This window comes from Pleurodeles waltl, chromosome 5 (assembly GCF_031143425.1).
Source record: "Pleurodeles waltl isolate 20211129_DDA chromosome 5, aPleWal1.hap1.20221129, whole genome shotgun sequence".
NCBI classification, from domain to species: domain Eukaryota; kingdom Metazoa; phylum Chordata; class Amphibia; order Caudata; family Salamandridae; genus Pleurodeles; species Pleurodeles waltl.
This window is the reverse complement of record NC_090444.1, coordinates 1,142,342,681-1,142,368,108: the sequence shown is the minus strand read 5'-3', so window position 1 is coordinate 1,142,368,108 and position 25,428 is coordinate 1,142,342,681. Positions and strand designations below refer to the sequence as shown.

General features: G+C 49.4%; 1 protein-coding gene across 1 annotated transcript in view; it reads right to left on the bottom strand.

Annotated features, from left to right (window-relative positions):
- The window catches only part of RFX6 (regulatory factor X6), a 337,979-nt gene that overhangs the window by 91,784 nt on the left and 220,767 nt on the right, over window positions 1–25,428 (bottom strand). The window contains exon 11 of the mRNA XM_069236757.1: window positions 756–915. Coding sequence (XP_069092858.1) covers window positions 756–915 — 160 coding nt within the window. The remainder of the gene's footprint in view (window positions 1–755; window positions 916–25,428) is intronic.

Below are 25,428 nucleotides of genomic sequence, written 5' to 3'. Positions count from 1 at the left end.
TGTGCTAATGTTGTATTACTGACATTCACCTGTGTCAAGATAGCAATATTTCCTGTGGATTGTTGAATGTGATCAGATATATTGCAAAGCCTGAGACACAAACTATGGGCACAAGCTCTCATCTGTGAGGTCAAACCCTTGGAGGAAATACTAACAAACTGGCTAACATGGGAAAAAAGTGTCAGATTCATCATTTTTAAGAATGGTCAGCCTTTAATGATGTCACGGATGTGTTCGCTACTTTTTGTTTAAAGAAATTCACTCTACAACTCCTAATGTTAGCATCAGTATCATTCTTTGATTTGATGTTGACTTTATCTTTCTTTCATAGTTTTGTCCCAAACTGATTCAGATAAACAGCTTCTATAGTGAATGGTGTCCTAGTACTTTTCAATTTCACTATTAGCATTGTTAAAGTTTTAATCTACTTTAGCTTACGGTAAGACTGTAATAGCATGCTTGGGTATTCACTTTTTAAAATCTACACAGAGGTCTGCTTGGCTTTAGTCATGTAATATTTGGTGTCTACATATTTTCAAAATATACTTCATTTTGTGATGCTTATAAATATTCACTGCGAATAAAGAGTGATTGAGGGACCTCCTTTGAGCTGATGCTGCACTGGAAATGTTGCATTCATCACACTGCACTCCATCTTTACCTCACTACCCCATTAAGGGCACTTATTTATGATGTTTGACACTGCTGTGGTGGCAATTGAAGGTATGTACATGGTATGTTTCTATAAGAAATACCTGTGCAAGATGCAGAAACGAAGTCTGTCGTTTTAAAGAAGAGACAAATCTCCGGGCGATCGGCAATTTTTTTTCAGACAGGGCATCTGGGAGATTGTCCAGGGATGAAGAAACCCACTGCTCCCAGTGTTTAGCAAAATTTCTTATGTCTGCAAGCAAACTTAAAAAAAAAAATGCATGACAGTCAGTGATACATTTTATTTGGCTTAACAAGACATAAAAGTTTTTAAAAAGCATTGAAAACATATACAAATTATTTCACACAATACGCAATAAAATAGTTCATTATACATCCATATCGTTAAAATTACTAAAACCAACCCTATGATCCAAACCAATTATACATATCTCTTCCTACTACTCAAGGCCCTTCAAATTAAACTGGTAGCAGCATGGCAAATCTCTGCTGAGTCAAGGCTCAGCAAGCATCTAAAGCCTTATTGGTGTGAATTAAAACTGCACGAGTGGAAATAAAAATCTTGATCTTACAGATTTATAAAGTGCACAAAAACGTAAAAAGTGCAATGTGCTTTGTCTGGAAGTCATCACATGGCCAAGACGGGAGACTCTTAAACCATCCTCCTTAACGTGGAAAGGCCAGAAGAAAGTGTAATGTCCCCAGGAGGAGCCTCTTTAGATAAAACCTATATTGAGTATTTTCTGCTGGAGAAGATAAGAATTCATCTCGTGGCTAAGTGCAATATCATAATAATTTGCCAGGGAGGCAAGCTGAGTGGCTTGTTGCCTGCACTTACTCTGCACCTGCTCAAGACAGGCGGCCTTTATCTGGGCTTTGGTAGTATAGGGAATTTGAGCAGTGTTGTTCAAAAGCTCTATACCACCCAGCCCTTTAAAGGTATGCTTAATGCATCCCATCTAAGGTACAGACTCAGCATTTTCAAGGGCCAAACAATCTCGAAGGATGTATTTAGAGAGTTCTAATTCAGGGATTTTGCCAAATTTGTAACTATAGAAATGATGGAGCCAGGCCCAGAGTATCCCCCTACACAATGTTTTCCCACTTCTGAGTGACAGAAAAGGTTGGCGCACCCTGTAGGATCATCAAAAGTCTTTGAAGGAAACCATTCTCTTTGCTTTGAAGTTTGGAACAATGACTGTGCCCCCAGACTCCAGCCCCATATGTTGCAGTTGTTAATGCAGATATACTAATTAGAAATTATTAATAAATGCTTATATGTTTTGATTAACAAAGTTCATACAGAAATTAATTGTAGAGAAAATAGGGGGTCATTCTGACCCCGGCGGTAAAATGCATTTACCGCCGGTCATAAATCCTCCATAATCCCGCCGCGGTCGCGGAAACCCGCCACGGTCATTCTGACCCGCAGAAGGCAAACCTCCGAAAATCCGACAGCCACAACCGACCGCCAGACCAGCGGTCGGCGGAAAAGTGGAGGTGACAAAACCTCCCCCGCCACGCCAACAGAAATACGCCCATGCCATTACGACCCACGAATCCACGCGGCGGTCATTCAAACGCGGTATTCCATTGGCGGGACACACCGCCGCGGTCAGAATACACACAAACGAACAAAACTCAGCCACATTGGACGATTTGAATCCCACACACCTGATACACATACACACACCACTCCCACACACACAATACAATATAAAACACCCACCCACATCACCCACAAACCCCTACGCCAAAAAATTCTGAAAGAAGGCCAGAGCGAGACACCACCATCCACAAACTAGCAGCCACAGCCACTCCACACCATCACCCACACACTATCCACACACAAAACAAGACACACCACCACACTCAACACACTTAAATACACATACTCCACCCCACACATCATACACACCACCCCATGGCACCCCAAAGACAACCCCGCTTCACAGACGAAGAACTCAGGGTCATGTGGAGGAAATCGTTCGGGTAGAGCCCCAGCTGTTCGGCACACAGGTCCAATACACCAGCATTGCCCGGAGGACGGAGCTATGGCAGAGGATTGTCGACAGGGTCAACGCTGTGGGACAGCACCCCAGAAATCGGGAAGACATCAGGAAGCGATGGAACGACCTACGGGGGAAGGTGCATTCCATGGTATCCAGGCACAACATCGCCGTGCAGAAGACTGGCGGAGGACCCCCACCTCAACCCCCACAATTTACATCATGGGAGGAGGAAGTCTTGAACATCCTGCATCCTGACGGCCTCGCAGGAGTCGGCGGAGGAATGGATACTGGTAAGTTGAAGCTTCACTACTGCTTCCCCCCCACCTGCATGCCAAATCATACCCCAACCCTCACCCCCATCCTCGAACCCCACCCTCACCCCCACCCCCACCACCATCCTCACCCCCACCACCATCCTCACCCCCACCCTCACCCCCACCACCATCCTCACCCCCACCACCATCCTCACCCCCACCCCCAGCACACCTATTCCCCGCCAATGTCTCACCATCACAACCCACACATCCCAAAACCTAGGCCTGCATGCGTCCACTAAGCATGGACACCCATCACCAAAGCATGCCCAATGCATATACACATCCCCCCCACAAGCCACCCTCACCAAAGCCCCCACACACGAATGCCAGCACTTGGGGACACGGGAACCCACAGATACACCCATATGCCACACATTGAAACTATAACCATACCTCTATACCCCTGCAGGACCCGACCGTCAACACACCGCCGCGGAGGGCCCAGAATTCTCCACACCCCCCACCCAAGAGGCCGTCAGCGATGACAGCAGCTCTGTCGACCTGGACACCGATGACCAGCCCGGACCATCGGGGACCTCTGGACAGTCGGTTCCCCTCACACAGGCCCAGGCCACTACAGACCCAAACCCCTCTGGGAACACCAGCACAGCTCCCACCCAGCGGGCCCATGCCTCTGTCTCCAGGGCGCGTCAATCTGCAGTGTGTCTACCACTACAGGGCACCCAGGATAACCCACCACCCCAACAACAACAGGGACCTGGGGGCAGTGGTAGTGGGCACACCGGCCAGGGGGCAGAGGCCCAGGGAAACAGGGCAACTCGGAGGGCAGCTGTGCGACAGGGGGGGGAAGGGCCCAGGGAACCCACTCTCCACGAGGTCCTCACCATCATCATGGGAGCATACAACCGCTCCCAGGAGACGATGGCGACGGTACTGGCCCGGTTCCAGGAGATCCAGGTACTGCAGGAGGAACACTATCGGGGGTACAGGGAGGACATCAGAGCCCTCACCTCCACCCTGGTTACCATGGTAGGGCTGCTGCAGGACCTCGTCAACACCAGGGCGGACACTCAACAACACCCAATGGCCCCTGCCACTAGCCTGGACCAAGAACAGCCAACCACCTCCGCCGGCGCTAGTGGACAGGAGGCCCCCGCACAGCAGCAGCCCACCAGACCCCCACCTCCTGCAGGAGAAGAACCACCCCGCAAGAGGGCCCTGAGATCTCGCAAGAAGACAGAGTAGGATGTCAAGACCCCCGCCAGAAATGGATACCACCTGATGTCATCCCACTGTCCCACATTGTCACCCTGTCCATCCTTGAACTGCCCATGCTCCATCTCTCCACAGGCCTCTGGACAATGCACCTGTGTGACTGTTACTCTGGACTCTGCCATGGACATTCCTTCACCATAGCCCCCACCCACTTGAAACCACCCATCCCATTTTGAGCACTTCAATAAACACCTATTTTGCACAAAACTATCTGGAGTCTGGCTGTGATTTCAATATATTGTAATTGACATGACAGTGCAAATATGTCCTTGTACATGGTGAAGTCAACAAAAAGCTGCCACAAAGCTGTAGTCCATGGGGAAACGAAGCACAGGACTCGTAGTGGGGACCCCAGATCTGAAATAGGGAGGGAAAAGCCACAACTCAGTCATCATACACTGGGGCAAATAGACAGGCAGCAGAGATGCAGGAGAGTAGTTCACATTTACTAAATTATCTTTGAATTGTTACCTGTGTCCTATTGGAAGTACTGTTCAATGATTCTGTCCCTGTTGTCTGTTTCAGCCCCGTCGTCTTCCTCCTCGTCACTCTCCTCAGGTTCCACAGCCGCCACAACACCACCGTCTCGACCATCCTCCTGCAGGAAAGGCACCTGGCGGCGCAAAGCCAGGTTGTGAAGCATGCAGCAGGCCACGATGATGTGACACACCTTCTTAGGTGAGTACATTAGGGATCCACCTGTCATATGCAGGCACCGAAACCTGGCCTTCAGGAGGCCAAAGGTGCGTTCGATCACCCTCCTAGTACGCCCATGGGCCTCATTGTACCGTTCCTCTGCCCTTGTCCGGGTATTCCTTACTGGGGTCAGTAGCCACGACAGGTTGGGGTACCCAGAGTCCCCCACTAGCCATACACGGTGTCTCTCTAGCTGTTCCATCACGTAAGGGATGCTGCTATTCCTTAGGATGTAGGCGTCATGCACTGACCCTGGGAATTTGGCATTTACATGCGAGATGTACTGGTCAGCCAAACACACCACCTGGATGTTCATTGAATGGTAACTTTTTCTGTTCCTGTACACCTGCTCCCTGTCTCTTGGGGGAACCAAAGCCACATGGGTCCCATCAATGGCACCAATGACGTTGGGAATATGTCCAAGGGTGTAGAAATCACCCTTCACTGTAGCCAATTCGCCCACCTCAGGGAAAATGATGTAGCTCCTCACGGATTTCATCAGGGCAGACAACACTCTGGATAACACCTTCGAAAACATGGGCTGAGACATCCCAGAAGCAATTCCCACTGTTGTCTGAAATGACCCACTTGCCAAGAAATGGAGTACTGACATGACCTGCACCAGAGGGGGAATCCCTGTGGGTTGGAGGATGGGGGACATCAGGTCGGGCTCCAGCTGGGCACACAGTTCATGTATAGTGGCACGGTTAAGACGGTAGGTCAGGATAATGTGGCGTTCTTCCATTGTCGACAGGTCCACCAGCGGTCGGTACACGGGAGGATTCATCCGTCTCCTCGCCAAACCCAGCGGACGGTGCCTAGGAAGGACAACATGGAGCACACAGTCAAGCAACCCACAGGTACGTACTCACAGCTAGCACAGTAAACGATTCTCTATGCAGTGAATGGCGTGTCTGAGTGGCTATGCAAGGCCTAGGCCTGTGTGACGCAGTTGAAATAGAGCCATGTGGGCCCTGGAAATGGCGGCTGCCTGACCTGTGAAGTGTGACAGTGGGATGTGAGGTCAATGCGCTGGCGTGGCACACCGCAGCGGGCGGCGGGCGAAGACCGCGGCGCGAAGCCGCATTGGTTAACATTGAAGCCTATGGGTTTCAGGAGCCAATGGCGAAGGGCGCCGGCGGTGGCGGGACGCACCACCGCGGTACGCACCGCCGCGGACGTGACCGCCATTTTCTATCTACTAATCCACTTGCGACTTGAACTTTCACAGGAGAGGACCTATAATGCAAGTGCTGCTGTGACCTCGGTCTGGAAGGGACAATGGCTGCTGCGCCTGGGGAAAGGGCCCCTGCCTTCACTGGAGAGGAGTTGGAGAAACTTGTGGATGGGGTCCTCCCCCAGTATGCGCTACTCTACGGTCCTCCAGACCAACAAGTGAGTTTAATTCAATCTGGATTTGGGGCCACTGGCTGGCTTGGGGGCCTGGCGGGGGGCCTGGCGGGGATGGGGGGCATGTTGGGCCTGGCGGGGGGCCTGGCGGGGATGGGGGGCATGTTGGGCCTGGCGGGGGGCATGGCGGGGGGCATGGCGGGGATGGGGGGCATGTTGGGCCTGGCGGGGGGCATGGCGGGGGGCATGGCGGGGATGGGGGGCATGTTGGGCCTGGCGGGGGCATGGCGGAGGGCATGGCGGGGATGGGGGGCATGTTGGGCCTGGCGGGGGGCATGGCGGGGGGCCTGGCGGGGATGGGGGGCGTTGGGCCACTGGCAGGGAAAATGCAGACAAACTTGAACGTGGTATTTCTCCCTCCCTGTACGTGTCACATAGGTCCGCGCCCATGAGAAGATCGGGATTTGGCGTGCCATCGCCAAGGGAGTCCGGACCCTGGGGGTCCACCATCGACGGGGCACCCACTGCCGCAAGAGGTGGGAGGACATCCGCCGCGGGACCAAGAAGACCGCTGAGTCTCTGCTGGGGATGGCCTCCCAACGTAGGCGGGGTGCCTGCCGTCAACTGACCCCCCTGATGTTCCGGATCCTGGCGGTGGCCTACCCTGATTTGGATGGGCGCGTGAGGGCAGCACAGCAGACACAAGGGGGTGAGTACAAGCATTATCTACTCTGTTGTCGCGCAGTGGAGGTGTCTGGGTGGGGGAGGAGGGCTGTGGGTCCCCCTAGGCAAGGGCAACATCTGTAGGCTGGGCACCCCCGTAAGCCCCTGTGTCCCCAGCCACCACCCTCAGTAGTTTGTCAGTACAGCCATCCCTGGGTCGTGTCATCCATGGGTGCAGTTGTCAACTCTAGGCGTGTAGGGCATGTTCCACGGAATGCGTAGCGGACCACAAGTGCGCAACTTAGTGCAGGGGGCATCTGTGTCTGTCATGTCCGCTAACTGTACCGGAGATCCATGTACTCAATATCCCTTTATTTCTCTCTCCCCCCCCCTTTTTGTTTGTCTTTCTGTGCTTGTGTGCATCAGCATCATCAGGCGGAGGAGAAGTGGCATCGGGGCAGGAGGGAGCTGCATCTCACATGGCCCAGGAGGGCCATGCCACAGAGTCAGACTGGACCAGTGAGACGGAGGGCGAGGGGAGCTCCACGACGGGGACGACTGGACCCTGCAGCGACACGGACACGTCCTCGGAAGGGAGCTCCCTTGCGGGGGTGGCACCATCCGTGCCCCCCGCCATTACAGGTACAGCCGCCACCCAGCGCAACATCTCCGCCCTCCCAGCAGCCCCTCAGCGTTCGCCCCGTGCCCGCTCTGCCAGGAAGCCGGGCATCTCCTTCGCCCCAGGCACCTCAGGCCCTGCCCCTGTTACCCCCGCTGCCCTCAGTGAGGAGGTCATTGACCTCCTCCGAACGCTCATTGTTGGGCAGACTACCCTTTTGAATGCCATCCAGGGGGTGGAGAGGGAGGTTCATCGCAGCAATGCGTACCTGGAGGGCATTCATTCGGGTCAGGCTGCCCATCAGCGATCGTTCCAGGCTCTGGCCTCAGCACTGACGGCAGCCATTGTCCCTGTCTCCTGCCTCCCTCTACTAACTCCCTCCTCCCAGTCTCCTGTTCCTCTGCCTGTCCCACCCACACCATCAGACCAGCCTGCACACACCTCAACACCCAAGAGAAGCTCATCCAAACATAAGCACCACAGATCACGCAGACATTCACACACGCAACATTCCGATGCAGACATGCCAACAGTCACTACCACCTCTGTGACCCCCACCTCCTCGTCTCCCTCCTCCCTCCCTGTGACGTCTACACTCACACCTCCATTCACCTCACCATCAGCCAGTGTTTCCATCACCAGCACACCCTCCACTCCAGTCCGCACACGTGCAGTCACCACCACCACTGCCATTTACACGTCCCCTGTGTCCTCTCCCACTGTGTCTGTCACCCCCTCTTCCACACCACACAAACGCAGCCACCCACCCACCCAACAGCCATCCACCTCACGACAGCCTATCCCTCCTGCACCTGCACCCAAAGACAGCAAACGTGACTCACCTACAACCACATCCTTTCCCTCCACTCCCATTCCCACTGTACCTACCACTCTCCATTGTCCCAAGAAACTCTTCCTCGCCACTGCTAACTTCTTTCCTGACCCTGAGCCCCCCCCTCCTTCTCGTCGGGGTAAGAAGAGCACCTCAGCCACCACCAGCCCTGCAGCCCCCTTGACAAGGGTGCAGGGGTATTGGAGCCCGCCAGCCCGCATGTCTGGATCTTCGCCCAGCAGCAAGGGGACAGCCAGCCCACCCCCTGGGAAGAGGAGCAGAAGGCGGAAGGGGCGCCGCAGGAGCCCGCCTTCTACATCCCCCCCGGACACCACCCAGAGACAGTCACCAGCCACAGCTCCAAAGGGAGGAAAGGGCCACAGACTCACGACTAAGGAGGGCAAGGGCAGCAAGTCGGAGAGGTCAGGCAGCAGGCATGCTGCCCAGGAGGAGCCCACAACCCCCATAGCCGCTGCCCCGGGAGGAACCGGCACAGCTGCCCCGGGAGAGCCCACCACCCCCATAGCCGCTGCACAGGGAGGACCCAGCCCAGCTGGCCAGGAGGGCCCCACCACCCACAGCCCAGGTGGGCATTGAAGGAGCACCATCCCCGCTGCCCAGGAGGGCACCACCAGGCAATGAGCAGTTGGCCATAGACCGGCCGCCGTCTCAAGCACCGCTGAACTGGGCCCCGCCGTCTCAAGCACCGCTCCGCTGGGCCCCGCCGTCTCAAGAACCGCTGAACTGGGCCCCGCCGTCTCAAGCACCGCTCCGCTGGGCCCCGCCGTCTCAAGAACCGCTGAACTGGGCCCCGCCGTCTCAAGCACAGCTCCGCTGGGCCCCGCCGTCTCAAGAACCGCTGAACTGGGCCCCGCCGTCTCAAGTACCGCTCCGCTGGGCCCCGCCGTCTCAAGAACATCTGAACTGGGCCCCGCCGTCTCAAGAACCGCTGAACTGGGCCCCGCCGTCTCAAGAACCGCTCCGCTGGGCCCCGCCGTCTCAAGAACCGCTCCGCTGGGCCCCGCCGTCTCAAGAACCGCTGAACTGGGCCCCACCGTCTCAAGCACCGCTCCGCTGGGCCCCGCCGTCTCAAGAACCGCTGAACTGGGCCCGCCGTCTCAAGAACCGCTGAACTGGGCCCCGCCGTCTCAAGCACCGCTCCGCTGGGCCCCGCCGTCTCAAGAACCGCTCCGCTGGGCCCCGCCGTCTCAAGAACCGCTCCGCTGGGCCCCGCCGTCTCAAGAACCGCTGAACTGGGCCCCGCCGTCTCAAGCCCCGCTCCGCTGGGCCCCGCCGTCTCAAGAACCGCTGAACTGGGCCCCGCCGTCTCAAGAACCGCTGAACTGGGCCCCGCCGTCTCAAGCACCGCTCCGCTGGGCCCCGCCGTCTCAAGAACCGCTGAACTGGGCCCCGCCGTCTCAAGAACCGCTGAACTGGGCCCCGCTGTCTCAAGAACCGCTCCGCTGGGCCCCGCCGTCTCAAGAACCGCTGAACTGGGCCCCGCCGTCTCAAGCACCGCTCCGCTGGGCCCCGCCGTCTCAAGAACCGCTGAACTGGGCCCCGCCGTCTCAAGCACCGCTCCGCTGGGCCCCGCCGTCTCAAGAACCGCTGAACTGGGCCCCGCCGTCTCAAGCACCGCTCCGCTGGGCCCCGCCGTCTCAAGAACATCTGAACTGGGCCCCGCCGTCTCAAGAACCGCTGAACTGGGCCCCGCCGTCTCAAGAACCGCTCCGCTGGGCCCGCCGTCTCAAGAACCGCTCCGCTGGGCCCCGCCGTCTCAAGAACCGCTGAACTGGGCCCTTCAAGGCAAGCCCCGCTGAACTGGGCCCTTCAAGGCATGAGGCGCTGAACTGGGCCCTTCCGGGCAAGAACCGCTGGCCCTTTGGCAGACGTGGCAGGGCAGGATCTATCTCGGGCAGGGCTGCAGGATGTCCTCTGGCCAACATGCCTCCTCCAGTGGCAGTGGGGTCTGTTATGGACTGTATGGACTGTGGCTTTGCACTCCCCAGGATGGCCCAGTGGGCAGGCCACCCACTGTATGGACTGTTTGGACTGTGGCTTTGCACTCCCCAGGATGGCCCAGTGGGCAGGCCACCCACTGTATGGACTGTATGGACTGTGGCTTTGCACTCCCCAGGATGGCCCAGTGGGCAGGCCACCCACTGTATGGACTGTATGGACTGTGGCTTTGCACTCCCCAGGATGGCCCAGTGGGCAGGCCACCCACTGTATGGACTGTTTGGACTGTGGCTTTGCACTCCCCAGGATGGCCCAGTGGGCAGGCCACCCACTGTATGGACTGTATGGACTGTGGCTTTGCACTCCCCAGGATGGCCCAGTGGGCAGGCCACCCACTGTATGGACTGTATGGACTGTGGCTTTGCACTCCCCAGGATGGCCCAGTGGGCAGGCCACCCACTGTATGGACTGTATGGACTGTGGCTTTGCACTCCCCAGGATGGCCCAGTGGGCAGGCCACCCACTGTATGGACTGTTTGGACTGTGGCTTTGCACTCCCCAGGATGGCCCAGTGGGCAGGCCACCCACTGTATGGACTGTATGGACTGTGGCTTTGCACTCCCCAGGATGGCCCAGTGGGCAGGCCACCCACTGTATGGACTGTTTGGACTGTGGCTTTGCACTCCCCAGGATGGCCCAGTGGGCAGGCCACCCACTGTATGGACTGTTTGGACTGTGGCTTTGCACTCCCCAGGATGGCCCAGTGGTCATGGAGTCCCCTCGTGGATCTGGCGTCGTGTACTCAAGTGGCTGAGGTGCCCCCCCTTCCCTTCCCCCTGAGGTGCCTGTCCTATTTTCTTTCTGATGCCCCTGCAGTGTTCTCTCCGTGGAGTTCTTGTCGTGGGACTGGGCCTTGCCCCTTTGCACAGGACCCCTGTGGTCCACGGACAGTGGTTGGACTACATTTAGTAGCTGTGTATATTTTGTACATAGTTTATTTATTTATTGGGATTACTGGTGTCCATATTTCAATATATCTGCCCGTTTATGATCTCTTCTTTTGGTCTTTGCATTATTTCGGAGGGGGGGGTTTGTGGGTTGTGACAGTGATCTGTGGGAATGCATTGATGTGTGTGTTGTAGTGGGTATGGGTGGGTGGGTGTGTGCCGGTAATCTTTTCCCTCCCCTGTGTCGTAGGTGCAGTACTCACCGATGTCTTCCGCGCCGCCGGGCGTGCTCCTGGTATATGAGCAGGTATAGGAGTGCGGGGATGACCTGCAACTCTGGTTCCATACTGCCGGAATCTCGCGTGGAGTGCGTAGAGGTGAGCGTTTTCCCGTTCGTAGTCTGTTTCCGCCGTGTTTTTATCGGCGGTGCTCCCGCCCCGGAAAAGGTGGCGGATTGGTGGGTCGTGATAGGGTGGGCGGTACATTGTCTGCCGCCTGGCTGTTGGCGGGGACCACCGCCCTGTTTGTTTGTACCGCCGTGGCGGTCGGAGTGTTAATGCGGCGGGCTGTGTTGGCGGTTCCCGCCAGGGTCAGAATTGCATATTTTGGACCGCCGGCCTGTTGGCGGCTTGGCCGCCGCTTTATCACCGACCGCCAGGGTCAGAATGAGGGCCATAATGTCCACGTTTGAAAATGTGCCAACGGGGTATGTCAGCCACTTATACGAACTTGTACTAAAATGTAAAAAAAAAGTGTGAAAATATGAAAATGTATAATAATAATGTAGTAATATGTCATATTAAGATGTATAACCTATGTTTTGCATTAAGTTGTAGAATTAACTTAGCATAAGTTGTGGCCTAGTTTTGCCAGGCCTCAAGCAGAAGCTGAATTATTAGAACATGCTGGAGAGAAGTTGAAATACTAACCTGACCCTGAACTACCCAATGTTAGAGTTGCTTAGCTAGAATGTTCTGGAAAGTACCGACGAACAGGAGATGAGGGACTATGAAATGTAACAAGTTTGATCTAAGACATACTTGGTGTACTTTCCCAGGACTTGAACAATAGAAGCACTGACTGAAGAGGAAGATGCAACATTTTCGATACCTGATGAGCTGGATGATGAGGACATCGTACAATAAACCAATCAGTGAACTGAGAAAGATGAAATACTAGAAATCATAGATAGGTAGAATAAAATGTACTGGTTAACATCACATATGGAGGACTAATTGACCAATTAGGCATTAAGGGGATGGATTGAAAAACTCTTCTAAAAAGTCATGACAAGAGGCTTAAACTTGAGATGCGAGGGCTAATTCGAGATGTGAGGTAAGAAGTGATGACGTCAAGAGATGCGGTTTGAGATTCTGTCATTAGGCTCATGCTCTTAGAGCCTGATACGTTGCTGATCGATTGGTGACCTGAAGGTGAAGACTGACTTTGTTGCTGATCCATTTTGTGGATAGGTAGCTATGACAATGTGACTAATTAACTTTTTTTCTAGGTACCAACTGCGCTGTTTTATAGTTTTTTTCTCTTAGCTAGATGTTTTACAAATTCACGTTTTCTGAATTGTTTTTGCATGAAGCCCCACATGCTAAATGCTAATCTGGGTTAGGTGGGGGTCCTTTAGGTGACGTTGACAGTGAAAAATGATTGACGGACTGATTGCTGAACTCTGCTATTTATGCCGTTGTATTCATCTTTGTTGGCTTATGCTGAAGCATTTGAGCGTGTGTTTTCTCAAGTTCTGATTAGATTATGTTAGTGGTGGTCATTAATGAACTAATTCTGAGTTGATTGAATAAAGTTTGATCTAACCTGATGACTTAATATTGTAACTAATAGGGAAATAAAATTGATAAAACATATAATTGAGTTGTGGTTATTCATGAAATGTTGATATATGGACTCATGCTTAATGATTCTCTCAGTGGTTGTTGATTGATTACATTGGTAATTGATTACATTGACTACATAGCTAGGCTACTTCATGCGATCCAAAAGGTTCATCAGCCTATATGTGTCCCCTTGTAAGTTTACTTACTAAGGACCAGGTGCGCTGGCAGTTTTTAGTAGCAGCTTGATGGTTAGTTTCCTTCGAGAACTAGTTATGAGGTAGTTAGTGGTTATGGTGGTAGTTTAAGTTAGGGTTAGTTGTTAATTTTTTTGATGAGGTTTGAATTTTGTTTTTCCAAAATGCCAATTGTAGCAAAGATGATGTCCCCTTAAGCCCAGAAATGACTTCCCCAGATCCTGGATCCCGCTAGTAAAGATGGGTATGTTCTCGGCATTCTTGTGACAGTATGAAAGTGGTAAATTGCGCTTGCAAAGGCTTAAGCAAATCGCAGGTGAATTGTGACGTACGAAAGGTAAAGTAGGGAGTTTGCGTACTCCAGTTGAGGTTTAGTAGGAGTGTGCGTACTCCCCAGTATGAGAGTAGGGAAGCCGTCGAACTTCATATGTGTGTGGCGCTCTGTGCTAAAAAATTGTCCACGTGGTTGTTGGTAATGTACAGACCCTGCATGGTCGAAGACTCCGGGGTATATTGACAAGTGTAGGAGGTACTTGGTTATATGTTGTAATCTGTCTGGTTTAGTAGGTTGATCGGGCGTGGTCAACAAGTTGGTGTGTGAGTTAAGTGAGTAAGATAAATTTTCGACTGAGATTTGGCGAGTCCTATGTGCACCAGGACAGTCCCATTGATCAGTTGAGAGTGAAATTTGTGGGTCGAGTTTTGCTTGTAAATGTGGGAGACTGAGAAAAAGGAATCTTGGGAGTAAAAGTAATTTCCTTATTGAATCAATTACATAAAAGATAGCAAAATGTAGTTTTTCAAAGCGTTCAGAAGTGCCATGAAGGGTGATTCTTAGATTAAGGTGACAGTTGGGGAGCCTACCCTACCGGAAAATTCTCTGGCATTTATTGTGATGAAAGAGCGAGTTGTCGCGCCATGGTGCAAATTGACAGAGAAACAGGGAGTTTTAGGGTTTCCAGAGCATGGAACGTTTAAATTTGAGAATTTGGGATCAGTTGCGAATGACATTATATGAGACAACTTCCCAGACCAGCACAGTTTGAGGCTTTAGCGGGAGCTTGTAGCGAGACAGCAGCAAGAGATGAGATTCCAGAGGAGAGTAAGGAAGGTAGAGAAGTCCTTGGCAGAGGCAAGATGGGATTGGGAACAGAAGAAGTAGAGAATGACAACGTTGCAGGGTGTTAGATTGTTTCCTGCTATCGCAGAGGAAGATAAGTTAGATGGAAAAGAGGATGATGACAAGAGTGATGAGGGATCAAGAGATAAGAAGAAGAAAAAGACTTATGTAGACGAAGAAGATTCAGATGTTGAGGATCTTATTCCACAGATATTGAGGGATCGTCCTCCGCCATATGAGGCGCATGAAGGGAACCAAGTACTAGTTCTGTTCTGACTGCTTCAGCTCAAGTGACGGGAACAGTGGGACCAGTGCAAACAGATAATGGACAGATACAGGGGGTAGTGCAGAGTACTCCTAGTGCTGTGACTACTTCGGTGGTCCAAGCACAGATGGACCCACCGTTGATACAGAGGATTTATCCAGATGTACCAGTTCCTGAGACAACTTTGAACTTAGTGGTGCCGTCGGAGCAAGTGCTTCCGAGGCCAATGCTACTCCAGACAGAGCCGATCCCAATGTTGATGCCTCAGGCACAGCCACACGGTTTGCCGAAGTTTACACCAATGACAAGGACACAGTCAGATGTGACACCAGTGATGAATCAGAGTATAGGAGTAGCCCTTCCACGAAATGCGAGTGTCAGAGAAGCACCAGATGCAATATCATTGCTGATTACAATTGGACCCGCTGTACCATTGTTTGCGCAAAATAAATCATATACAGGGGAACAGGGTGAAATGTCACAGAGTCTCGTGAGGAGTGGAGTGAGTGATCATGTACAGGTGATATTGTCTATGGGTCAGAACGTTGCTGGATCTAGACCATTAATGGACCTTAGTCCACTTGTTGTGCTTCCAGATGCGGTAAATGGCCCGAGTGCAAGTCAGAGCTTGAAGCTTTTGACACCGCAAACTCTAGGTACTGTGGTACAGCAGGTGCCATTGCCGAATGCAAGTAACATTTAATTACAGGGATTGACAGCACAGCAATTGAGCGAGTGGTTGGATAGTTTGAATACTCCTCAAAATACATCCAAGGGTGAAGAGCTGATAAATCGGATAAGATTAGCTACAGAAATAACTGAGCTAGCTGAGGGGACAATGGGAGTGAATAGATTAGAATCCTACACAGAAGAAGAGCTGAGGTACTTGTGTCCAAGGATTACAAGGGACGTGAGCAAGATACATCAGAAATTGGCAGATCTGGCAGACAAACATAACATAGAGATTGAGAGAACAAAACATTTGAAAAGGAGTTACAGGTTAGATTTTGAGGCGAAAGATTTTGAACACATGAGGTCAGCAGGGATGAAAGCGCATCTCAAAGAATTATTGCAGAGTGCTCAGATTTGGGGAGCATTAGAGAAATGGGAAGGCAGATGGGCAAAGAAGAAGGATAAATGGAAATGAGACTCAGAAGACGGGTCTGAAAGTGTTCAGAAAAAAAGGATCCAGTAAAACTTTTATCGATGAGAGAAATTCCAGGAGGGCAGTTTGTTCATGTTCCATGGCTTAGGAGTGATATTCTGTCTTTCACAAATGATTTCCCAAAACTGAGAGAGAAACCAGTTGAGTGGTACCAGCAGACAGATAGATTTGTGAAGCTTTCTAAATGTCTGTGGGAAGACTTGAATACCTTGTTGGAAATAGTGGTTCCAGCTGACTTATGGGTTGAATGCAAGAGAGCAGTAGATTGGCTGACGAGTGAACCAGAAAGGGATAGAGTTACAGGTGCACCATCACCTGAAGTGATGAAACATTATTATAAGGTGATTGAGTTCCTGAAGACAAGAATTTCGCCTAAAAACATTGACTGGCAGAGAATTGATAGGACAGTGCAGGAGGCGAAAGAGTCAATAGATACCTATTATGAGAGATTGCTGAAAGCGTTCAAGTAGTACAGTGGTAAAGAAGCAATTGAGCCGAAAGACATGTTGCACTTTGTGTTCAGGGTTGTCAAAGGATTGAGACCTGAAATAGGGCAGATGATTAAGAGTAATCTGATTTGCTGGCAAGCGAAGCCGATTGATGAGGTATTGCAGTATGCAAAATACTGTAGTGATGAGATTGAGTTAAAGCAGAAAAAGCTGAAGGAGAAAGCAATGGTAATCCAAATTAAGGCAGTTCAGACAAGAGTGCAAGGAGCTTTAGTGCAACAGATGCCGCAGCATCAGAATGATGTACAGGGGATGAAAAAGATGTTACCATGTCATCTGTGTGGAAACGTGGGACACTGGAAGCAGGTGTATCCATTGATGGTGCAGAATGGTGTTGTTCAGCAAAGTGGTGATGTCAATACATTTCAAACTGTGAACGTCCCTAGAATGAGAGGACTTAATTCAAATTTGAAAAATCAAGTGCAGAATGTTCAGCCCATGCAGCAGGTGCAAGTGCCGTACGCACAAGTGACACAGTTGCAACCAATGCTCCTATGGTACCTAGACAGCAAATGCAGATACCTCAAGCCCTGATGAAACAGCAACAGATGATGCTTACTCCGCAGGTCACAGGTCAGAGACAAGATAGAAGTAATAACACAGTGCACCAATTCTCATTACATAGTGAGAATGAAATAAACGATGAATGGATGTGTATTAGTTCAGATGAAGAGCCATGTATGCTTGCAGCATCCTTAAAGGTAGATCAGAGAGGACCATTTGTGAAGGGAAAGGTAATGGGTCACAGAGTTCTAGTGGAAACAGGAGCTACATGCTCTACAGTGAGAAGTGCAGAAGTTCCGAATTTACTTCTTTCAGGCAGAACAGTTCAGGTTGTAGGAGTAGCAAACAGATAATTAACAAATCCGATCACGGATCCAGTACAAGTTGAGATTGGCAATTTCCAGGGGCTGCATAAGTTTGTAGTCTGTGACTCACATCCAGTATCTCTACTGGGAAGGGATTTGTTGTGCAAGACCAAATGCTCGATTATATGTGCGACTGCAGGAATAGAGGTTCAGACAAATAGCAATGATGAGGAAGAACAGGCACCTGAAACTGAGCCTGAAAGTGTTAACACAGTTGAAAGGTATTTGGCTCTACATAAAGAAATCATTACCCTCCGTGGTCTATGGCTTAGCTTTGCCACAAAGTGAAAAACTGCCTTAATGGCTCTATTTGTTTGTAGCTTCCTCAGCCCCATCAGTGAGTCCCATTTTAATTGCGTATTAAAAGGTAGTCCCAAGTAACAAACACTCTCTACCTTGGTGACTGGGGCACCTTGGATAAAAAAAGGTTTAGATGTAGTATTTGTTGGCCCACAAACCACAATAAAAGATTTGAGATGATTAATCCTCAAATGGAGGGATGACATGAACTCCACAAAGGTGTTCAAAGCTTTCTGGAGAGTAATTACAGACCGCATCATCTGCATGGAGAAGGGAAGAGATGAAGAAAGTGCCTGCCCTCAGGAAATCCAATTTCATCTGAAGTAGGAACAAAAATGGGACCAAGATGCAGTCCCGCAGAACCCCTTCAGTGGAGTATATCAAAGAAATACACTCTCCCCCTGGACCTAAACAGATCTTAACTGAGGTGTTCCAATAATGGCACCTAGGGGGAAACTATATCCCCATATAACCAAGCATGTTCCACAACTTGTACCTGTTTGAAAGCACAAGACAGGTCCGTGAATGCTAGGTATAAAGGCTCTTCATGGATTTGGTGCATTTTCCTACAGTGAGTGATAAGTTCAAACACTGCTGACAGTGCCCAAACCGTGTCTAAAACTGTACTGGGTTTCTGAAAGGACATTATTAGATACAGCTCAACCCATCAATCATGCCAAAAGAATCCTGACCAGTATTTGAACTGTGGAATCTAATAAAGAAATGGGCCAATAACAGACTGGGTCAGATCACCCCCCCCCTTTTAAAGATCAGCAAAACAGTGGCCTAATTGAAGTCGAGGGATGTGGTCTAATCACGGCAGCTCTAAATACATTAGTAAGCAAAGGGACCCAGAGCTCAGGATTATCTTTAAACAAATCTACAGGCACTCTTTTCGGCCCTGGGGCTTTGCTATACTTACTTTGCTTAATGGCCATCTCTACCTCCTTCACTGTAATAGACTTACTAAACTGAAATGCTGATTCCCTATCTCTTTCTATATGAATCCTTATATCTTGGGAATGATCACCCTTGTTCAGGGGATTAAAGATTCTGGATTAATTTGCAATAATGGGTGGATCATAACCTCACAGAATTGCCTCATATCCCTCATGTCCCCAGCAGCCAACAAGACCGACCATGGCTCGTTTCTAAGTTCAGCTTTTCTGGCCTTGAAATTTTATTTACCCTAGCATTAGTTTAGTGCCATCTTTAAGGGCTTTTGCGACTTTGAACAGTCAGAATTAAACCACAGGTGAGGGGCGGGAGTGAGGCTAGAACATTTTACAGTAAGGTCAGATACGATACCTGAGCAAATGCACCAAAGTCCTTAATTATACAAAGAGGGGAAGCCTCCTATGACAAACACTGACATTTTAGCCCAATATTTTCAAAGACAATTTTTGCCAGAAATGATTTTTAAGTCGAACTGCTCCTAATTCAATCTGAGACCCTTATTATAGTTGTAGATAAGAGGGGCTACAGTCTTCCTAGGCTTGCCTAGCACATTATCTAATTTGAGAGAAGCTACTAGGGGGGTAGGGTCAGTAGCACATTTTGGGGAAAATTTAAAACCAACCACAAGATAATTAAAATTATTTAAAATCAACATAAAATGAATGATACTGGATGTGTTCCCTCCTACAAACATTGGGTAACAGTTAAGGGTAGTCCTGACACAATCATTCAGGAGTACTAATTCCTCAGACTATAGAATATGTTTCAAGGCATCCCCATAATTTGAATGTTTGCAGTGTGTCGACTCCTGCCCATCCTTATTTTCCATGCCACACACCTGTGAATTTCTATGCTTACATGCTGTACAATTGACGTTACCTACCCAAAGCAAGCCTAGTGGGAGACATTTTGCTCTCATATTAAGATTTCCTCATGCAACATAATCACAATATTAGTATAATGATGGTCGAATTTATTGTAATGAAGGTTTACAATCAATAGGTCCATAGTACCCAACCCTGAAAGTAATATTATTTGTTACCAGGGAGACGAGCCAACAGATTTAACCCTTACACTGGGGAACTTAATGGAAATGAAGAAAGTCAAAACTCCCATTGCCCTCCCTGAGGCAGCAGGCAGAGCAGAATTAAAAAAAAAAATAATAATTATATCGAAGTCTTCCAGGTCCCAAGTCTCTTGGAGGCATGTCAATCAAACTCTTTTGTGAAAGCCAGCCAGTCTTCATTCAAAAGCTTCGAGTGGATGCCGGCAATGTTCCAGAATAGTACTTTCATAGCATCTCTAGGGCAAGATGTTATTGGCGTAGAGCTCACAATTGGATCTGGCTTTTCCAGCTGAGCTAAAGGCCCTGCCTTATTTGAGGAAGGGTCAGTGGTTAACATGACAGACATAGAACTATTACTATTCTTAGTGGACGGCAATAAGCATCATCAGTCATTTTCTTGCAGGTTGCTTAGGGCAGAAAAGCAGTTACTGAAAGAGAGCTGCAAAGGCTACGGGTGAGACACCAGGTTACCATTACCCTGCTGCTAAACAGCTACCACTCCCTGCAAAGGTTGTGATGGATTGTAAAAATAACCCAGGGAAGCACTCTGATTCAATCGGAGGAAGCAGATTAAAGGACTGTGAGAATGAATCTCCCCCCAAACCGGGTTCCTGAAATTGACATCCACACAATCCCCTGGCAAACATTTTGGTTCATGTCCAACCCCTGGAACACTTCTAATTTCCTTGGGAAGGTCATCCGTCCAACCTGACTTGACTTTAAACCAATAACTTTGTATTTCTGGTCCACTTCTGATTCCCTCTTTGCTGTGGTTAAAGGGGGAACTTGATCAAGAATAATGACAAAAGCAATTGACTCAGGGGGAGATGTATATATTGCTAGTGTGAGCAACTAGCTGTTATTCTTTCACTTTCCTGTGGACATGACTCCCCCATAGGAATGAGGCGGATCACCTTCTCAGCATCCAACAAGGATAACACCCTTGATTGTTTATTACAAGACCTCTCAGGAGCTGGTGTGATAGCTTCCGCTGATATGGGGGAAACCTGTGTGGTAAACTTGAAAGACTTAGGTTCTAAGTATGGGTTTGGGTTAGACTGATCTTTCCTTGAATGTTCCTCACCCACTAAGTTAGAGGCCCATCGTCCAGAAGAAGCTAAGATATTGTTAATCCCCTACTCGATTGCCGATCCGAATGCCAAGGTTTACATGAGAGAAATGAATCGCGCACTCTGCCGATTCGAACAAGAATATGCAAATGCCATGAAATGATCACGCACACTGTTGCCGATCTGAATGCCAAGGTTTACATAATAGGAATGAATCGCGAACAATGCCGATTCGAATAAGAATATGCAAATGCCATGAAGTGATCGCGCACACTGTTGCCGATCTAAATGCCAAGGTTTACATGATAGGAATGATTCGCGCACACTGCCAATTTGAACAAGAATATGCAAATGCCATGAAATGATTGCGCACACTGTTGCCAATCCGAATGCCAAGGTTTACATGAGAGAAATGAATCGCGCACTCTGCCGATTCTAACAAGAATATGTAAATGCCATGAAATGATCGCACACACTGTTGCCGATCTGAATGCCAAGGTTTACATGAGAGAAATGAATTGCGCACTCTGCCGATTTGAACAAGAATATGCAAATGCCATGAAGTGATCGCGCACACAGTTGCCAATCTGAATGCCAAGGTTTACATAATAGGACTGAATCGCGCACACTGCCGATTCGAACAAGAATATGCAATTGCCATGAAGTGATCGTGCACACTGTTGCCGATCTGAATGCCAAGGTTTACATGAGAGAAATGAATTGCGCACTCTGCCGATTCAAACAAGAATATGCAAATGCCATGAAGTGATCGCGCACACTGTTGCCGATCTGAATACCAAGGTTTACATGATAGGAATGAATCGCACACACTGCCGATTTGAACAAGAATATGCAAATGCAATGAAGTGATCGCGCACACTGTTGCCGATCTGAATGCCAAGGTTTGCATGAGAGAAATAAATCGCGCACTCTGCCGATTCGAACATGAACATGCAAATGCCATGAAGTGATTGCGCACACTGTTGCCGATCTGAATGCCAAGGTTTACATGATAGGAATGACTTGCGCACACTGTTGCCGATCTGAATGCCAAGGTTTACATGATAGGAATGAATCGCACAGACTGCCGATTCGAACAAGAATATGCAAATGCCATGAAACGATCGCGCACACTGAAAGTTTCACAACTTGGCGCAAAACTCGAAAGTCTTTGAGAACGGCGTCAGGGGCCTAGCCCGACCTCCTCCTTACCGCCCTGCTCAAGGATCACCAATATAATGAGGGCAGGCCTGGAACATCAAAGTAGGCCTCCGGAACAGGAGCTCAGGAAGTTGCTGCTGCTCTGCACCGGGACCTCTGAATAGTGAGCACGTGGAGCTGGGCTGGCTCCCTTATATAGAGTCTGGCCCAGCCCACAAACCACACCCAGTCATGCTGCAGGGAAACCTTCTAGAAGGTCCTAGAAAGGGACCACACCCTAACACACTCAGTAAGTCTGCAAAAATACCTTGCAAATGAACAGTTATTGCAAACATTATTAATGGTGTTTTTCAAGGTTAAACTCTGCAATGCAAAAGGTTAACATACTGCATATAAACACAATGCATGGATTATGCTCTTGCATAAAGACTGGGTTTTTGCATTTTTTGTCGCCCGTAGAGCGGGCACTGTTCTGATGTTGACAGTTAAGGCCTCTGTCAAAGATTGAAACAAGAGTGCTAACCTGGAGGATAAAGCATCACAATTGCATCGCCAGGGGAGACATAGCACTCGTATCTTGTAGCTCATTGATGGGGAGAGGGCCACTACTCCCGCCTCCAAGATTGACTGGCTCTAAGGTGATACCTCCTTAGTATGTCTGCTTTTTTTTAGAAGAGTTGAGTTTGGTTGTATGGAAATGTCCGCAATATCAGTCACCAAATCCATAGTCGGAATGGCCACCTCTTGCAGCCCAGTAGGGTGGTTAAGATCTTGTGCTTCAATGTTCTTCCTGTTAATATTATTCATCATATTGCTCCTCAATCTGCTGACTTTGTTTGCCACCCCATCTGTCTCAAGCTCAGTCTATGATGCATCCCAAACCGGATTTATCTATTTTCCGGGGTCCCTCTGGGCCTGAGCCAGGAGGGCTATGGATGGTGCAACACCCATTCCGAAGGACAATAGTTAGTGATGGACAGAGTATTAGGTGAAGGTATGTGTTTTGCTCCACCAATACCCTGAACTTTCCTTTTACCCATGATGTTCAATAAGCTCAGAGAGGGGTCTTTGGGCCACGAAAAATTATATCAACCCTTCACAAAGTATTCTTACCTCCAGAGTACTCAATGAAAGAGCCCAGCCTCTTTAGGGAGATGATGGCAGCAGATGGGCCCGCTTTTGGACCAGTCTTCGCTTGGGCACATACCCTGGCGCATCAGTGCTGGAGGGCTTAAGAACTCCTGCCTGGTGCTAAGCGTGTCAGAATGCAGTCTCCTTGCTGCAATGGATGCTACATAATGCAGTCCTTGGCCCCCGCAAGGCTGATTTGTCATCCTGTGCCGCAGGAGTGCTGGAGGGCTTAAGAGCACCTGCCTGATGCTAAGCATGTCAGGAAGTGGCTTCTCTACCCCACTGGATTCTGGGTAATGCGGACTGGGCTCCAGCCAGGCTGATTTGGCATCGCATGCTGTAGGATTGCTGGAGAGCTTAAGAGTGCCTGCCTAGAGCTAAGCATGTCGGAAAGCAGCCTCCCTGCTGCACTGGATACTGGGTAATGCAGTCAGTCCTGGGCCCTCACCAGGCTGATTTAGCATCCCCATTAATGAATGCAGAATATTCAGATTCTGCCAGCATATATTTGAATACATCACACAAAGCGCAGAAATGGACTATCAGAAATACAACACCACTTGCTTTGTTAGAGTTTGTTAATTTTTCTTTCTGGTTATTTTTCTCTTTTTTAGGTTTAAAGAGAATTTTTTTAAAAGGTAAAGATTGCATAGTACAAGAAAGCATACAATTCAAGAGAAAATAGTGAATAAGGACATTATATGAAGTATATGAAGCAATAATCAATTCGAAAGAACATAAAAAATAGGAACATTTGAGGTTTGCAAAACAATGTAATAAAAAGTAAACTGCTATGAAACATAAAATACATTATTAAATTTGTGGTATTTTTCAACAAGGATATCAGAAGATATACTCATGTGGTATAGATTTTCTTCACTAGTGGCCGGATGTATGAAAGCTTTTTGCATTCGCAAACGGTGCGAATGCCCGTTTGCGAATGCAAAAAGCCATTTCAGAATGTATTAAAGGCATTCTGAAAGCAATTTTAAGGAATCGCTAAAATAGCGATTCCTTAAAATTGCGACCCTGTTTAGAGAGTCGCAAATTGCGACTCTCTAAATAAGAAATTTAGCACATGTAAGAAGCAATTCCTTAATGCGAATTGGGCATTAAGGAATCGCTATTTACCACCAAGTTGAACTTGGTGGTAATCATGTGCAAATTTTAAAAATGCATTTTTAAATGCATTTTTAAAATGTACATGTAAAGCACACATGCCCTTTTGGTATGTGTGCACCTTACATGTCCTAAAAAACTTTTTGGGGTTCAGCAGGGGGGGCCTTAGGCCCCCGCACCCTGGGGTTTTGCATTTCCAAAATTGCGATTTCCAGTTAAGAAATCGCAATTTTGGAAATGCAAAAAATTCGCAAATATGGGCCTACAGGCCCATAGGTGCAAATGGGGCCGGTATCACAATTTGCGATTCGGTAATAGCATTTGCGATTTTTAAGAAATCGCTATTAACGAATCGCAAATGTGATATATTGCATTTTGCGAATCAGAAATAGTGATTTCTTAAAAATCGCTATTTCCGACTCGCAAAAGGCCTTCTTGGTACATCTGGCCCTTACTTACTTAAGTACCCATTGAGCTGTGAACAATTACATATTTGTATTTATCATGTTCACTGATCTCCTCAATGCCAGTGTATTTTATGTAAGTGCACTGATTTACGTTTTGCCTGTGCAAGTGTTTCTATATATGCTGTGGGTGTTGATGTGCAGGGTTTAGGAGATTTTAGGCTAGTCCCTTTGCTTATTAGTTGGTACCTCTGTTACTAAGATTTGGCTTGCTCCAGAGGACGGAAAGAAGCTGTAATTTCAGCTAGGTGTCAAAGGACACTATGGCTGGATTGGATATCCAAGCAACTGGGCATTTCCACAGCAAGACAGAACCCAAAAGATGAAACATGGCCATTTTGTAGCCAAAATTGACTTAGGGGGTGATTCTAACTTCGGCGGGCGGCGGAGGCCGCCCGCCGAAGTTCCCCCACCAAAATACCGCTCCGCGGTCGAAAGACCGCTGAGGGTATTTTGGGATTTGCCCTGGGCTGGCGGGCGGCCGCCAAAAGGCCGCCCGCCAGCCCAGGGCAAATCAACCTTCCTACTAAGATGCCGGCTCAGAATTGAGCCGGCGGAGTGGGAAGGTGCGACGGGTGCAGTTGCACCCGTCGCGTATTTCAGTGTCTGCTAGGCAGACACTGAAATACTTTGTGGGGCCCTCTTACGGGGGCCCCGCAGCACCCCCTACCGCCATCCTGTTCCTGGCGGGCGAACCGCCAGGAACAGGATGGCGGTAGGGGGTGTCAGAATCCCCCATGGCGGCGCAGCAAGCTGCGCCGCCATGGGGGATTCTAAGGGCAGCGGTAAACCGGCGGGAGACCGGCGGTTTACCCTTTCTGACCGCGGCCAAACCGCCGCGGTCAGAATGCCCTGCGGGGCACCGCCGGTCTGTCGGCGGTGCTCCCG